This window comes from Oryctolagus cuniculus, chromosome 1, assembly GCF_964237555.1.
Source record: "Oryctolagus cuniculus chromosome 1, mOryCun1.1, whole genome shotgun sequence".
Taxonomy (NCBI): Eukaryota; Metazoa; Chordata; class Mammalia; order Lagomorpha; family Leporidae; genus Oryctolagus; species Oryctolagus cuniculus.
The window spans coordinates 248,467-261,313 of NC_091432.1; the positions used below are offsets into that span (position 1 = coordinate 248,467).

The following is a 12,847-nucleotide window of genomic DNA, read 5'->3' on the forward strand; positions in this document are numbered from 1 at the left end:
CAGGGAAGCTCCGGGAACTGGCTGGGGGCGAGGGCGCAGTGGGGCCCCCAAACCACCTGACCCCAGGAGGGGTGGGCGGCGTCAGGCGCTCTGCAATCGCCCATGACCGTGGGGAAACTGTGGAGGCCAGCCCGGCAGGGACCCCCCCCATCCCTGCTTCCCTCGGCCACCCTTCCAGCCCTTTAGCTCAGGTCCCCGACGACAGCCGCGATGTTGAGCCTGGGGGCGCGGTCCGGACGCACGCTAGCGGATGGGGTTCCCCGGTCCCCCACAGACACCTCAGCCCCGGCATGATTGGAAAATGCTTTATTCTGTCCCTCGGCGGGGACCCGCGGGCGCTAGATGTAGGTGTATTCCGTGCCCGGCGCATCGTGGGGGCTCGGATCCGGGCCTGCGCCGTCCACGCCTGGCGTGTTGATCACCACGACATCCGCCTCGGCCCCGATGTCCTCGCCAAACCACACGGCCTTGTAGCCGCCCTCGGGCCGCCGCTCCTTGGTCAGGATGGACCTCACGGCCTCGGGGCTGCCCTGAGCACGCGTGGCGGCGGGGGACCCAGGGGCGTGCTCTGAGGGCTCGGGGCTGGGGGGCACAGCGGGCGGGGGCTCAGGCCCGGGGCTGGGGGTGGGAGCCCGGTTGGCGTCGTCCGGGCCGGGCAGGAAGGTCTGGTTGTCAAAGCCGGAGGGCGCAGGCTCCTAGGTTGGGGCACGGGGGGGTGGCAGCGTCGGCATCATGCAGCCCCGTGGGCTCCCCCTCTTGGAGGTCCTGGTGTGACCACAGCCCTGGGTCCCAGCCTCTGCTGCCCTGCCCCCTCCCCCTCTGCCCTCCCCTCCACCTTGCCCAGGGCCTCACTAGAACTTTGTCGGAGCAGCGCTTGAACCACGGGCCGTAGAGCTTGTGGGCCAGGAAGACCAGGCCGAGGAGGGCCAGCAGCAGCAGGGCGCCCAGCACGCCACCCAGCACGGCCATGTCCACCACAGAGAAGCGCTGGCCACCGCCCACTGGCGCCCCTGTGGGAGACACCACTGCCACTTGGGCGGAGACTCGCCGGGGTTCCCCGGGGCCACCGTGTGCCAGGCTCAGCAACGCCCTGCACACAAGCCAGCCGGGAGCCGTCCCTGGAGCAGGGCACTAGGGGGCGCCAGCGAGGCTGGGCTGCCAGCCAGAGGGACCAGGCAGGGTTGGTGCCACCTGCTGCCAGCATGGTGGGCAGGGCCACAAGGACGGCCCCGGGCCCTGGGGTGGACCGCTATGCTGTTGGCTCAATGCCCGATGCCGGCAACTACTCCTTCTCAGACCAGAAGGGGCCCTGGTCAGCCTCCTCCTGCTGCACACGGCTGTCTACCTGCCACCTCCCCACACCCCAGGTACTGCCCCAGGATGCCTGTGTGGGGCGGCTGGCCCAGGGTCCCCCTGCTGCTCTCCCTAGCCTGGGGGTAGGGCTCCAGCTGGGCCCAGGCAGGGTTGTTGAAGTTGGGGTCTGTGCTGAGCCCCTGGTTGTGGCTGGCATGGGGGAGGGGGGCCCCACACCTGAGGATGTTGGCTGAGAGGTTCCTGGTGTTGGGGGCCGAGAGATTCCTGGGGTTGGGGGCCGAGAGGTTCCTGAGGTCGGGGTCTGTGTTGAGCTCCTGGTTGTGCCTGGCGTGGAGGAGGGGGACCCCGTATCCGGGGATGTCGGCCGAAAGGTTCCTGGGGTCAGGGTCTGTGTTGAACCCCTGGTTGTGGTTGGCATGGAGGAGGGGGACCCCGTATCCGGGGATGTCGGCCGAGAGGTTCCTGGGGTCAGGGTCTGTGTTGAGCTCCTAGTTGTGGTTGGCGTGGAGGAGGGGGACCCCACATCTGGAGATGTCGGCCGAGAGGTTCCTGGGGTCAGGGTCTGCGTTGAGCCCCTGGTCGTGGTTGGCCTGGGGGAGGGGGATCCCCCAGGCGTGGCTGAAGCGGTCTGGGGAGGCCCCTGTGAGGTCCCTGTCATTTCTCCCGTCTCTGGGGCAGTGGAGGCGTCCGGGCGGCCTGAGGGGCCAGGGGCAGCAATGGGCTTGCCTCAGCTCCCCGGCACCCGTGCCCTGGGGGTGGGGACAGCCTGCCCTGGCTCTCTGGAGCTCACCTGTGGAGGGGGCCTCCTGCTCAGAGACACGGATCTCGGCAACAGTGGTGGCCGTGGCTGTGGTCACCGTGTTGGTGGCCTCCACCTGGCATAGGAAGGGGCTAGTCCTGCCTGAGACCCTCCTCACCTCCCCCCCGGGACTCGCTGGCCACGCCCCGCCCTGCACCTCTGCATAGAAGACCGAAGCGTGGGGCAGCTGGGTGGTGGTCAGCATGGTCTCGCCCTCCATCTGGAACTCTGAGCAGTTGGTGACGCGATACGTGATGGCTGAGTTGAAGTCCTGCCACGGCCCCAGTCAGTCCTGCACGCTCTGTCCCAGGGAAGGCCAGGGACCCCCCCCCCCGAGCCAGCGGGCAGCTCCGTGTACCGGGAAGTCGGGGTCCTGAGCCTGGATCCTCAGCGGCTGAGCCGGGGAAACTGCGTCCCTGACCACCGTGCCGGCGCCGGAGCCGGGCACCACCGTGCCTTGGTACAGGCTCTGGGGGAAGCGGGGTGGGCTGCCCGTGGCCGCACGGGCCTCCACGGTGACCTGGGTCACGGAATACCTGGCCAGGTCGGCCTGCTCGCCCTGGGGGACAGGGGGTGCACGGGGTCAGGGTGCAGGAGGGCCGGGGGACCCCACCCCACACAATGCCGGCACCCACCTTCACCAGCAGGACGAAGGTCGTGGGGCTGGGGATGCTGCTGGCCATGGTGAGGTGGCCCGAGTTGGCGTCGATGGCGAACACGCCGCCCTGGTTTCCTGGGAGGGTGAGCAGGTGGTCAGCCTCACATCCTGGCTGGGCCCAGGTGGGGATGGGGCTGGGGACAGGGCCTCACTCACCCCCCAGCAGGCTGTAGATGATGGGCTGGCCAATGGCCGAGTCTCCGTCCTCAGCGTAGATGGGTCCAGGGCGTAGGGTGAGGGGACCTGGCTGTGGGGACGGCCAGGGGAGGGGACACTGTGGGACGGGTGTGGTGGCCAGCCGGGGCCGCGGCGGGGCCCAGTTGGCCAATGGCCACATGTCCCTGCCAGGCCCGAGTCTCAGGGACATCTGAATGCTGGGTCAGCAGGAATGTTCACAGGGAAGTTGGACTCCTGCCTCCCGTGCACTGCCCAGCCAGGGCCCACTGCCCCCTGGTGGCTGGGGAGGGAGTTGCTCGGCAGTGCCCAACAGGGCCCAGGGCCCAGTGCCCACGGCTGGATGTCACCAAAGCTGGGAGGACCCAAGCCCGCCCTGACCCCGCCCGGGCCGGCGGCAGCACCCCGTTACCAGCGTGTGCCCCGTGGGGACTGCCCCCTGGTACTGGGCCTGGATGCAGACGTGGCCATCTGAGTAGCTGCAGGGCAGGAACCAGGGTGGCCGCAGGTCAGCGGGCAGCACCTTCAGGATCAGGGTGGCCGTGGCCGTGTGGCTGGGCAGCTCGTTCTCCTGCTGGGTGTCCTGCAGTAGCCACTGGTCAGGCGGGCAGCAGCCTCACTGGGGCCCCAGTGTCCAGTGTCCAGCACCCGGGGCTGGTGGGGCCTGCTCACCCGCACCAGCAGCCGGAAGGTCATTTCTGACCACCTGTCGAAGTCCAGGGTCCGGTCCAGCCTTAGGGCAGGGTGGTTTGCGCCCGCCAGGGAGAAGAAGTGCCCAGCACCCTGAAGAGAGGGGGACGTGACCTGAGAGGCTGGGGGGTGGGCACAGGCTGGTGTCTGCCGGGGGCCGGGGCAGCACGGACCGGGGTCACTTCCTGGAGTGTGTAGAACAAGGTGTCGCTCTCGTCGAGGTCCTTGGCTTCCAGTTCTGTCTCGGGGATGACTGTGGAGTTCACTTTCGTATCCTGGGCATGGACAGGGGTGGGCTGGGGTGGGCCACACTGGAGACCCCAGGGGCAAGCCCCTGGCCCAGCCCCCAGCCCCCAGGGCCGGCCCCGAGGCGCCACCGGGCTAACCTCCTCCACACCCTTCTGCAGGGTGTCGAAGGGGAACGTGGGGAGGTTGTCGTTGACGTCCAGCACGGTCACGAACACTCGCAGCCTCGTCACCTGCAGGGCGTGGCCGGCGTCTCCCTGAGGGTCCCCGGGGTGCCCAGCCCGCTCCCCCCTTCCCTCACTCTTGGGGCCAGGGCGCTGTGAACCCCTGTGGGGTCCCGGCCCTGGGTGTGGCCGGCATCCCAGCCGCCACCGAGGAGGGGGCTGAGGTGGGCCGGGGTAAAGGGAGCAAGCAGGCCAGTCGGAAGTTCCAGACATATTGGTGGCTGAGGCCAGGGTATGGGTGCCGGGGCGCCGGGCCGCGGGTCTCGGGTGTGGCCGGGGAAGCGTGCCCTGGGTGAGCTCATCCCTGCACTCTAGCGTGGGAGGGGCTGGGAGGGGCGGACTCACCACCGTGGTCCCTCTCCTGCACTCCAGGTCGGCCTCCAGGAAGGTCACGGCCTGCGGAGGCAGGGGGACGTGGGGAGGCGCCTGCCCAGTGCCCAGCACACGGTCCCCGCTGCACAGGCCGGCCGCCCAGGCAGGAGGATGGCTGCCGGCCACAGCCCCCAAGCCCGGGGCCGACGCCAGATCAGCCACTGCCTGGCAGAACTGTGCCCGGGAGGGGATGGGGGGGGAGGGCCGCTCCCACCTCGTAGTCTGGACTCGCGCTGAGAAACAGCTGAGTCCCCTGGATCCGGAATGAGGCGGCGGTGGTCGAGGGGCCGAGGGCCACCTGCAGGCCATCGGGGACGTAGATGTCAACCAGGGGCTTCGCCACGTCCGAGTTCTCCTTCACCTCGAAGAGGGTCTGGTTGATGGAGCAGACTGCAGCGGACAGCACGGGTCAGCACCCAGCCCCGCCCCCACCCCGCCCCCGCCCCCGCCCCTGCCCGGCACCTGCCCTGTGTCTGCGCCTCAGCCCCCCAGGGCTGGCCCGGCAGCCCCAGGAGCAGCAGCAGCAGGGGAGGCCACCGCAGGGGCCAGGTCCCCGTCCTGGTGGCTGTCATCCGGCCGGCTGGCGTCTGGCGTCTGTCCGTCCCCCTGCCGTCCTGGACTGCTGCAGTTCCTGCCTCGCACGACCTTTGCCCCTGGCAGGCACCGCCCTGCTTTATGGCTTCACGGCTGGCCTCTGCCAGGGGGGATCCCGCCGGCCGGCTGGGCACGGGCTGGCCGCAGCCAGGAGGGGGACGCCAGGTGGTCACTTGCCCCCCCACTCCACCCCAGGGTCACCTGGGGCTCAACCCACAGACGCCAAAGCACGAGGTGTGAGCTGCTGGGGCTACGGCCTGGGGCACCGTGATGGGGGCTGCAAGGCCCACGGCAAGGCGGGGGTCCAGGGTTCCCTTCCAGGCCCACCTCCCCTCCCTCGCCGTCTAAATCCCACAGGAACCGACTGTGTCCCAGGCACCCCTGCAGGGCTCTGAGGGTCCTGATCTCTTCCTGGGACCCCCACACCTCCAGCGGCCAGGGAGAGGCCAGGAAGGAGGGAGGAGCTCAGGGACGGGGTCCATCCCTGGCCTGCGGTGGGACCCCGCCCAGCATGGACGCCATGGCCAGCCCGGCAGTCACGGGGTGCTGCTCCCGGAATCCTGGGCCACCACCCCGTCTCCCCCCACCCCTCTTCTCCCCCACATCCCTACTGCAAGGCCCGGGGAGGGGCACACCCTGGGGAGTTCAGAGGATGGACAGCAGGTGGCCCAGTGGCTCCCAGGGATAAAGGGCAGCTGGGCGTGGTCCGAGCTCTGGGGCCCTGCTCCCACACGGCAGCCACGGATCAGGGGTCCCAGTTCCTCCTTTATTAGTGCGAGGACAACCCCCCCCCGCCTGCCCCCTGCAGGACCCCCTCCTTCTCCGTGGTCAACATCAGGGCATCCAAGGCGCTGCTTCAGTCTCGGTGCTGGCCAGCTCCAAAACCAAGACCCCAGCCCCGGGCCCAGGAGGCAGCAGGGTTGACCAGGCGGGGCCCAGGGGTGGCCCGAGGAGCCTCCTGCGGAGACAGGCACCTTGGGGGCTGCGGCCTGGGAGCTGGAGACTCCCCGTAACCCCACCCCCACACACAGGGTCCCAGGGGACAGGAGCTGGCAGGAGCAGGGCGCTCACCAGGCCTGCAGGTGGGCAGTGGGACCACTTCGGGCAGGGCCTGGACCAGGAGGCTGGGCCGGGCTTGGAGTCCTGCTGGCTGCACAGACACACACAACCAGTCAGAGCGCAGGTGGCCGGCCGTCCCAGGCCGGGTCTCCCCCGCGCCGGTCGCGCCCTCACCTGCCCACGCTCACCTGCGCTTGCCCAGGAGGCCCTGCAGCAGGCGCTGTAGGCGCGCGCGGTCCCGCAAGCGGCTGAGCTCGCTAGTCAGGGTCCCGTCCGAGTGGCGCGGGGCCCGGGGCGGGGGACGGCGCGCGCGGCCGGGGGTAGGGGCGCCGCGCAGCCTGGGGAGCTGGCCCAGCGCGGGCGCGGGCGCGGGCGCGGGCGCGGGCGCGGGCGCGGCGGGGCCCGCGAGCGGCAGCAGGAGCAGCAGCAGCAGCAGCAGGGGCCGGGGGGCCATGGTGGGCGCGGGCAGGCCTAATTCCCGGCGCGCCCGCAGCCCCGGCGCTTTATAGCGGCGCCCGGACCGGGGGCGCCCAGCGCCGCCCCGGCTCCACGCGGCCCGGCCGCGCCCACCGGTCTCCGCAGGCCGGGGCCGCCCCCCCAGCTGTCGCACGCGCCGGCGCCCGCCCCCTGCGCCACGGCGGCGCCCCTTGTCCGGGAGGGCGAGCCTTCCCCGGCTCAGGTGCTTGGACCCTGCCGCGCACGGGGGACACCCGGATGGAGCCCTGGCTTCGGCCTGGCCAGCCCTGGTTTTGCGGGTATTCGGGCAGTGAACCGGGAGATGGAGGTTCGCTCTCTCTCCCCTCTCCCTCCTCTGTGTCTCCCCGCCTGTCAAATAAACAAAAGAAATGCGTGATACAATTTGAAACGTCAACCTTTTTTTAATTTAAGATACTTATTAACAACAAGCACACACTTCTCTGGGGTACACTGTGGTTTATTTTCCTCTGTGCCCACAGAAGTATTTTTAAATTGGAGATTTGACACTTTTTTAGATTTTGCCGAATTCACTGCATATGCGGCCGTGCGGACCTGCCTCCGGGTCAGCGTCCAGGACAAGGGGGCAGGGCCTCGGTGCCATCCGCGTGGCAGGTGTCCGGGCCGGCTCCCCCTCGGCGGGGAGGGACTCCCCCCCCCCCAGGTGCTCACCGCGCCCCGCGCCGCTGCGCCGACGTCACCGCGCCTGGCGCCGGGTCGCTGCCCTGTCCTCGCTCTTGGGGACTTATTTGGCGCGGATCACTCAGATGTGTTGTTTTGGGCCGGCGCTGTGGCACAGCCGGTAAAGCCTCCCTGTGCAGGGCCGGCATCCCATGTGGGCGCCGGTTCGAGTCCCGGCTGCCCCACTTCCTATCCAGCTCTCTGCTGTGTCCTGGGAAAGCAGTGGGGGCCGGCTCAGGTGGAGACCTGGAGGAACCTCCTGGCCTCAGCCTGGGCCAGCCCAGCCCTGTTTCCCCATCTGGGGAGTGAACCAGCAGGTGGAAGACTCTCTTTCTCTACAACTCTGTCTTTCAAATAAACAAACAAATATTTAAATAAAAAGAAAATATTTATTAAAAAAGAGCTGAGTGGAGGGTCGACACCTCCACTTGGCTAATCCTCTGCCTGTGGTGCAGGCACCCCGGGTTCTAGTCCCGGTTGGGGTGCTGGATTCTGTCCCGGTTGCCCCTCTTCCAGGCCAGCTCTCTGCTGTGGCCCGGGAGTGCAGTGGAGGATGGCCCAAGTGCTTGGGCCCTGCACCCCATGGGAGACCAGGAGAAGCACCTGGTTCCTGGCTTCGGATCGGCACAGCGCCGGCCGTGGCAGCCATTAGGGGAGTGAACCAACGGAGGGAAGACCTTTCTGTCTCTCTCTCTCTCACTGTCTAACTCTGCCTGTCCAAAAAAAAAAAAAAAAAAAAAAAAAAAAAAGAGAGAGAGAGAGAGCGCGCGAGAGAGCTGAGTGGAGTCAAAACCAATAAGCCCTTGACTATAATGTAAAATTTTTTTAAAGATTTTTATTTATTTATTTTGACAGGCAAGTTAGACAGTGAGAGAGAGAGAGAAAGTTCTTCCTTCCATTGGTTCACCCCCCAAATGGCTGCCACGGCCGGCACTGCACCGATCCAAAGCCGGGAGCCAGGTGTTTCTCCTGCTCTTCCATATGGGTGCAGGGCCCAAGCACTTGGGCCATCCTCCACTGCCTTCCCGGACAACAGCAGAGAGCTGGCCTGGAAGAGGAGCAACTGGGACTAGAACCCAGTGCCCACATGGGATGCCGGCGCCGCAGGCAGAGGATTAACCAAGTGAGCCACGGCGCCGGCCCCTATAATGTAAATTTAAATTGTTATTTGAACAAATAATGCACGTGCTATGGCTTAACAACTGCTAACCCAATACTGAGTGTTAAAGGCTGAAAAAATTTTCTTAAAGTTAACAAAAAAAAAAAAAAAAAAAAAAAGGAGTGGAGCTGGAACTCCCGCCCAGGCGCTCAGGTCCAGGTCACGGCTTCCAAATGGCTGTGCCAACTGCCCACTCCGGTGACCGGGCATCCCAGCGACCTCTGCAAAAGTGGCCCCGCAGCAGCTGTACAACCATTGGCAGGGTCAGGCCCCCTGCACCTGCTGCCCCTCCCAGAGGCCACACCCTTCCCAGCCTGGGACAGCTCTGAGCCACGCCTCCAACCTCCAAGACTAACTTCTGGGCACCCTTCTTCCAGGATGGTCCACTCCCTTTTAAAATTGATTGACTGATGGACAGGCAGGGCTCCCATCCTCCGATCCACCTCCGCCCCCAGCAGCCAGGACTGGGCTGGGACCCAGTCACTCCAGTGGTCACTGCTGCCTCCCAGGGTGCACCTTAGCAGGAAGCTGGGCTCAGGAACCCAGGCAGTCTCACACGGGCTGTGGGTGTCCCGACCGGCATGGTAACCACGAAGCCCAACGCCCGCCCACAGTGACGTCAGGAAACTTGCGCTGCTTCGGCTGCAGGTCCGGCAGAATCCACGAGTGTGCGTGCTGGCACCAGCCAAGGAGCTCCAAGTGCGCTGAGAGACACAGCGGCCGGCGTCCCACGCGGCCACCAACTGGAGTCCCGGCTGCTCCTCTTCCCTTCCAGCTCCCTGCTAATGCACCTGGGAAGCAGTGGAAGACGGCCCAGCTGCTTGGGCCCCTGCACCCACGTGGGAGACCCGGAGGAGGCTCCTGGCTCAGCCCCGGCCATTGCGGACGTTTGTGGAGTGAACAGTGGACGGAACATTCTCTCTCTCTCTCTCTTTGGAACTACAAATTTCAAATAAGAAAGTAAATCTTGAAAATAATAATAATAAAACAGCAGTGGTGGACTCTGGGTGGGTGGAGGAGGGGGCTCCACACAGACCTGAGCAGGCCCGGCCCCTCCCTTTGTACAGCACCAGCTCCGCTCCTGCACCGGACCACAGGGAAGACAGGGCTCCCGCCTGCGGAGCTGCACGGGGTGGGAGTGGGGGCTCGCGGCCAGCGCCTGCGGTCCCGGCCCCGCAGACCCCGCGTGGCTCCGGCCCTCCGAGCGCCGTCCAGGGTCTATGTCTGCCCCTGGTTCTCTGTAACGCGCGCCCGGTCGTGCACCCGGTGTGAGAACAGGGACCGCCCTGTGCAGAGAACGGCTCCCATGTCAGCCGCACCCGGGTTGAGTCCCTGCTGAGGATCCTCATCCGCGTGCCATCTGCTGTCTTCTCAGGGGTCCGGGACCCTCCCCGGGCGGGAGCGCTCCCGCGTTTCCTTCACGGCTCCTCGGGACGGGCGGGGGTCCGGTGCGGCTGGCGAGGCGACCTGGGCGACGCAGCACCAGCCCGGGCCAGAGGCGGCGGCCCCGACAGGGGGAGACCGAGGAGGTCGGCCAGGCGAGCCGCGGGGCGCTCCGGGGCGGGAAGCGGACCAGGTGTGGGCAGCGTCCGCGGAGTCGTTCTGCGTTGCGCGGGTGTCTGGAGGGCAGCGTGCGGGAAGGGCCTGCGGGCCTCCCGGACATGCGGACGGAGGCCGAGCCGGTGCCCGGTTTCCCCGGGCGCTGCCGCCGAATCCCCGTCCCTCTGTGCGGCGGCGCACGGAGCGCGGGCCCCAAGCCGCAGGGGCCCCGAGCCGGGGCTGGGCTGGGCCGGGCGGGGGCGGGACTAGGGCCGGGCGGGGCGAGCCCGGGGCGGGACTCCTGGAGGCCGCGCGGGGCGCTGACCGCGGTGCTGGCGCCCGCCGGGGCGCGCGGGGCCAGCGCGCCATGGGGAACCGCAGCGCCGCGGACGCGGGCGGGCTGGCGGCCGGGCGCGCGCCGGGGGCGGCTGCGGGGCTAGGGGCCGGGGGCGCGGCGGCGCTGGCGGGCGGCGTGCTGCTCATCGGCGCGGTGCTGGCGGGGAACTCGCTGGTGTGCGCGAGCGTGGCGGCCGAGCGCGCCCTGCAGACGCCCACCAACTACTTCATCGTGAGCCTGGCGGCCGCCGACCTGCTGCTCGCCCTGCTGGTGCTGCCGCTCTTCGTCTACTCCGAGGTGAGCCCGCGCCCCCGCGGGCGCCCGGGACCCTGCCGTCTGCGCTCCCCGCCCAGCGCTCCCCTCTCTCCCGTCTCGGGGTCCGCGACCCAAGAGGTCCCAGGGCCGGGCGGGGGGGAATGCCCCAGGGTCCCCCGGGCACGGACACACTCCCATCAGGCCCGCGCCAGGTCACGCGGGCGCACCGTGCACGCAGGGAGGCCTCCAGCCTAGGCACCCACGGGTCAGGAGCGGGTGGACGGAGGGGAGACCCGGGCCGGACCGCGGAGCTCGAGCGAGGGTCCCCGCCCCAGGCCAGTGCTGGCCCGGGAGGGGTCCACGTTGGTGTCAACGCTTCTGCTCTGAGTGTGGCCGGAGAAAAGCGGCTTAGGGTTGGGGACGCGTTGTCCTGGGCTGCGGGGGAGGGGCCATTGTGCAGCGCCTGACAGCGCGACCTCCGCCGCTCCCGGCCCCACGGACGTCACCGTGACGCCGCCTAAGCCGCTCAGCCTCTCCGGGCAGCGGGATTTACAGGGGGCGCCGTCCGCTCCCAGCCCCTGGGGACCGACGCCCCCACCCCGGCCCCGGCGGCCGCCCTCCTGCCGTCTTCACACTTTTTACCAGGGTTCATCCCAGGACGGCTGCGATGGGGACGCTCGGCTCTCCCCGGGGCAGGCTCCGGGGCCGGCGGGGTCCCTGCCGACCGGAGCCCAGACCCACCCTGAGACCGGTGCCGTGCCTCGGCCCCGTGCCCGGGTCACAACGTGTGACCGCTGTGCCCAGGTGCAGGGCGGCGTGTGGCTGCTGAGCCCCCGCCTGTGCGACGCGCTTATGGCCATGGACGTCATGCTGTGCACCGCCTCCATCTTCAACCTGTGCGCCATCAGCGTGGACAGGTGGGCCGCGTGCGCGCCCCGCCATATGCGCTTACTCGGTCCCGGGCCCCCCGCCGCACGCGCTCACGCGCTCCCGGGCCCCGCAGGTTCGTGGCCGTGGCGGTGCCGCTGCACTACAACCGCCAGGGCGGGGGCCGACGCCCGCTGCTGCTCATCGGCGCCACGTGGCTGCTGTCGGCCGCGGTGGCCGCGCCGGTGCTGTGCGGCCTGAACGATGTGAGCGGCCGCGACCCCGCCGTGTGCCGCCTGGAGGACAGCGACTACGTGGTCTACTCGTCCGTGTGCTCCTTCTTCCTGCCCTGCCCGCTCATGCTGCTGCTGTACTGGGCCACGTTCCGCGGCCTGCGGCGCTGGGAGGAGGCCCGGCGCGCCAAGCTGCAGGGCCGCGAGCCCCGCAGGCCCAGCGGCCCTGGCCCGCCCGCGCCCGGCCTCCCCGAGCGCCCGGCCTGCGCGTCCCCGGACTGCGCGTCCCCGGATGCCGCCCCCGCCGCCGCCCCCGAGCCGCCGCCCCCGCTGCCGCCGCCGCCGCCGCCCGAGCCGCAGGCGCGCAAGAGGAGGCGCGCCAAGATCCCGGGCCGCGAGCGCAAGGCCATGCGGGTCCTGCCGGTGGTCGTCGGTGCGTTCCTGCACGCGGGCGGCGGTCCCGGAGGGGCGGGAGGGCTGGGCAGCGAGCGCCGCTCAGCGCACGGCTCTGGGCGCCCGCAGGGGCCTTCCTCGTGTGCTGGACGCCCTTCTTCGTGGTGCACATCACGCGCGCGCTGTGTCCGGCCTGCGCCGTGCCCCCGCGGCTGGTCAGCGCCGTCACCTGGCTGGGCTACGTCAACAGCGCGCTCAACCCGCTCATCTACACCGTCTTCAACGCCGAGTTCCGCCGCGTCTTCCGCAGGGCCCTGCGCCAGTGCCGCTGAGGGCCTCGCCCGCCGGCCCCCCCAGGCAGAGCATCTGCCCCCAGGGCCTGCAGGGAGGGGACCTTTGCTGGCCCTGGGGTTGGGGTGGAGGAGGGTCCCAGGGTGGGAAGACCCCGCCCACAAGGGGGCTGGTGCTGTTCTCGTCGTTGCTCCCCAGGTCCGCGTCGCGGCTGCCCCACTTCCACTCCAGCTTCCTGCTGATGCGCCTGCCCAGGGAAGGCAGTGGAGGACGGCCGAGTGCTGGGCCCCTGCACCCGCGTGGAGACCCGGAAGCAGCTCCTGGCTCCTGGCTTCAGCCTGGCCCAGCTCCCGCTGCAGCGGCCATCTGGGGAGTGACCCAGCAGACGCACCATCCCTCTCTGTAACTCTGCCTTTCAAATAAAATACGTTTTTTTAAAAAACCAAAAATCTAGTCAGGAGGGCTCCACCCATCTTTCCGGAGCCTGC

The 12,847-nt window shown here is 68.8% G+C and overlaps 3 protein-coding genes across 8 annotated transcripts; 1 reads left to right on the forward strand and 2 right to left on the reverse strand.

The window, feature by feature from the left end:
- Positions 1-291: 291 nt before the first annotated feature.
- On the reverse strand, positions 292-5,124 carry CDHR5 (cadherin related family member 5). Of its 5 annotated transcripts, none has more exons than XM_070054277.1 (15): positions 4,944-5,124; positions 4,692-4,867; positions 4,451-4,501; positions 4,022-4,114; positions 3,809-3,910; positions 3,618-3,728; positions 3,358-3,528; positions 2,928-3,018; positions 2,749-2,846; positions 2,472-2,672; positions 2,271-2,384; positions 2,105-2,189; positions 1,531-1,638; positions 853-1,010; positions 292-695 (listed from the first exon to the last, which is right to left on the reverse strand). In XM_070054277.1, the coding sequence occupies exons 1-15, from the start codon at positions 5,047-5,049 to the stop codon at positions 339-341; spliced, it is 2,022 nt and encodes a 673-aa protein (XP_069910378.1). In that variant the 5' UTR covers positions 5,050-5,124; the 3' UTR covers positions 292-338. The 5 variants fall into 5 exon arrangements, with proteins under 5 accessions (XP_069910378.1, XP_069910336.1, XP_069910305.1 ...); XM_070054235.1 differs by having other exon boundaries at positions 1,531-1,839; XM_070054204.1 differs by having other exon boundaries at positions 1,531-1,863.
- Positions 5,125-5,889: 765 nt separating this feature from the next.
- SCT (secretin) lies at positions 5,890-6,614 on the reverse strand. The gene is made up of 3 exons (XM_070055277.1): positions 6,319-6,614; positions 6,143-6,221; positions 5,890-6,029 (listed from the first exon to the last, which is right to left on the reverse strand). The coding sequence occupies exons 1-3, from the start codon at positions 6,582-6,584 to the stop codon at positions 5,928-5,930; spliced, it is 447 nt and encodes a 148-aa protein (XP_069911378.1). The 5' UTR covers positions 6,585-6,614; the 3' UTR covers positions 5,890-5,927.
- A 3,692-nt stretch (positions 6,615-10,306) lies between these two features.
- DRD4 (dopamine receptor D4) lies at positions 10,307-12,732 on the forward strand. Of its 2 annotated transcripts, none has more exons than XM_070055626.1 (4): positions 10,307-10,617; positions 11,380-11,492; positions 11,579-12,108; positions 12,558-12,732. In XM_070055626.1, the coding sequence occupies exons 1-4, from the start codon at positions 10,351-10,353 to the stop codon at positions 12,599-12,601; spliced, it is 954 nt and encodes a 317-aa protein (XP_069911727.1). In that variant the 5' UTR covers positions 10,307-10,350; the 3' UTR covers positions 12,602-12,732. The 2 variants fall into 2 exon arrangements, with proteins under 2 accessions (XP_069911727.1, XP_069911698.1); XM_070055597.1 differs by having other exon boundaries at positions 10,319-10,617; positions 12,198-12,700.
- The last annotated feature ends 115 nt before the right edge of the window (positions 12,733-12,847 follow it).

Coding starts and splice junctions, on each gene's coding strand:
- CDHR5 (XM_070054158.1), bottom strand. CDS start 5,049: ATGACAGCCACCAGGACGGGGACCTGGCCCCTGCGGTGGCCTCCCCTG. Junction 4,868..4,943: donor GGCTGAGGCGCAGACACAGG/GCAGGTGCCGGG, acceptor TGTCCGCTGCAG/TCTGCTCCATCAACCAGACC. Junction 2,673..2,748: donor CCTTCGTCCTGCTGGTGAAG/GTGGGTGCCGGC, acceptor CCTGTCCCCCAG/GGCGAGCAGGCCGACCTGGC.
- DRD4 (XM_070055597.1), top strand. CDS start 10,351: ATGGGGAACCGCAGCGCCGCGGACGCGGGCGGGCTGGCGGCCGGGCGC. Junction 11,493..11,578: donor TGCGCCATCAGCGTGGACAG/GTGGGCCGCGTG, acceptor CGGGCCCCGCAG/GTTCGTGGCCGTGGCGGTGC. Junction 12,109..12,197: donor GGTCCTGCCGGTGGTCGTCG/GTGCGTTCCTGC, acceptor GGGCGCCCGCAG/GGGCCTTCCTCGTGTGCTGG.
- SCT (XM_070055277.1), bottom strand. CDS start 6,584: ATGGCCCCCCGGCCCCTGCTGCTGCTGCTGCTGCTCCTGCTGCCGCTC. Junction 6,222..6,318: donor GGCCTCCTGGGCAAGCGCAG/GTGAGCGTGGGC, acceptor GTGTCTGTGCAG/CCAGCAGGACTCCAAGCCCG. Junction 6,030..6,142: donor ACTGCCCACCTGCAGGCCTG/GTGAGCGCCCTG, acceptor CTGTCTCCGCAG/GAGGCTCCTCGGGCCACCCC.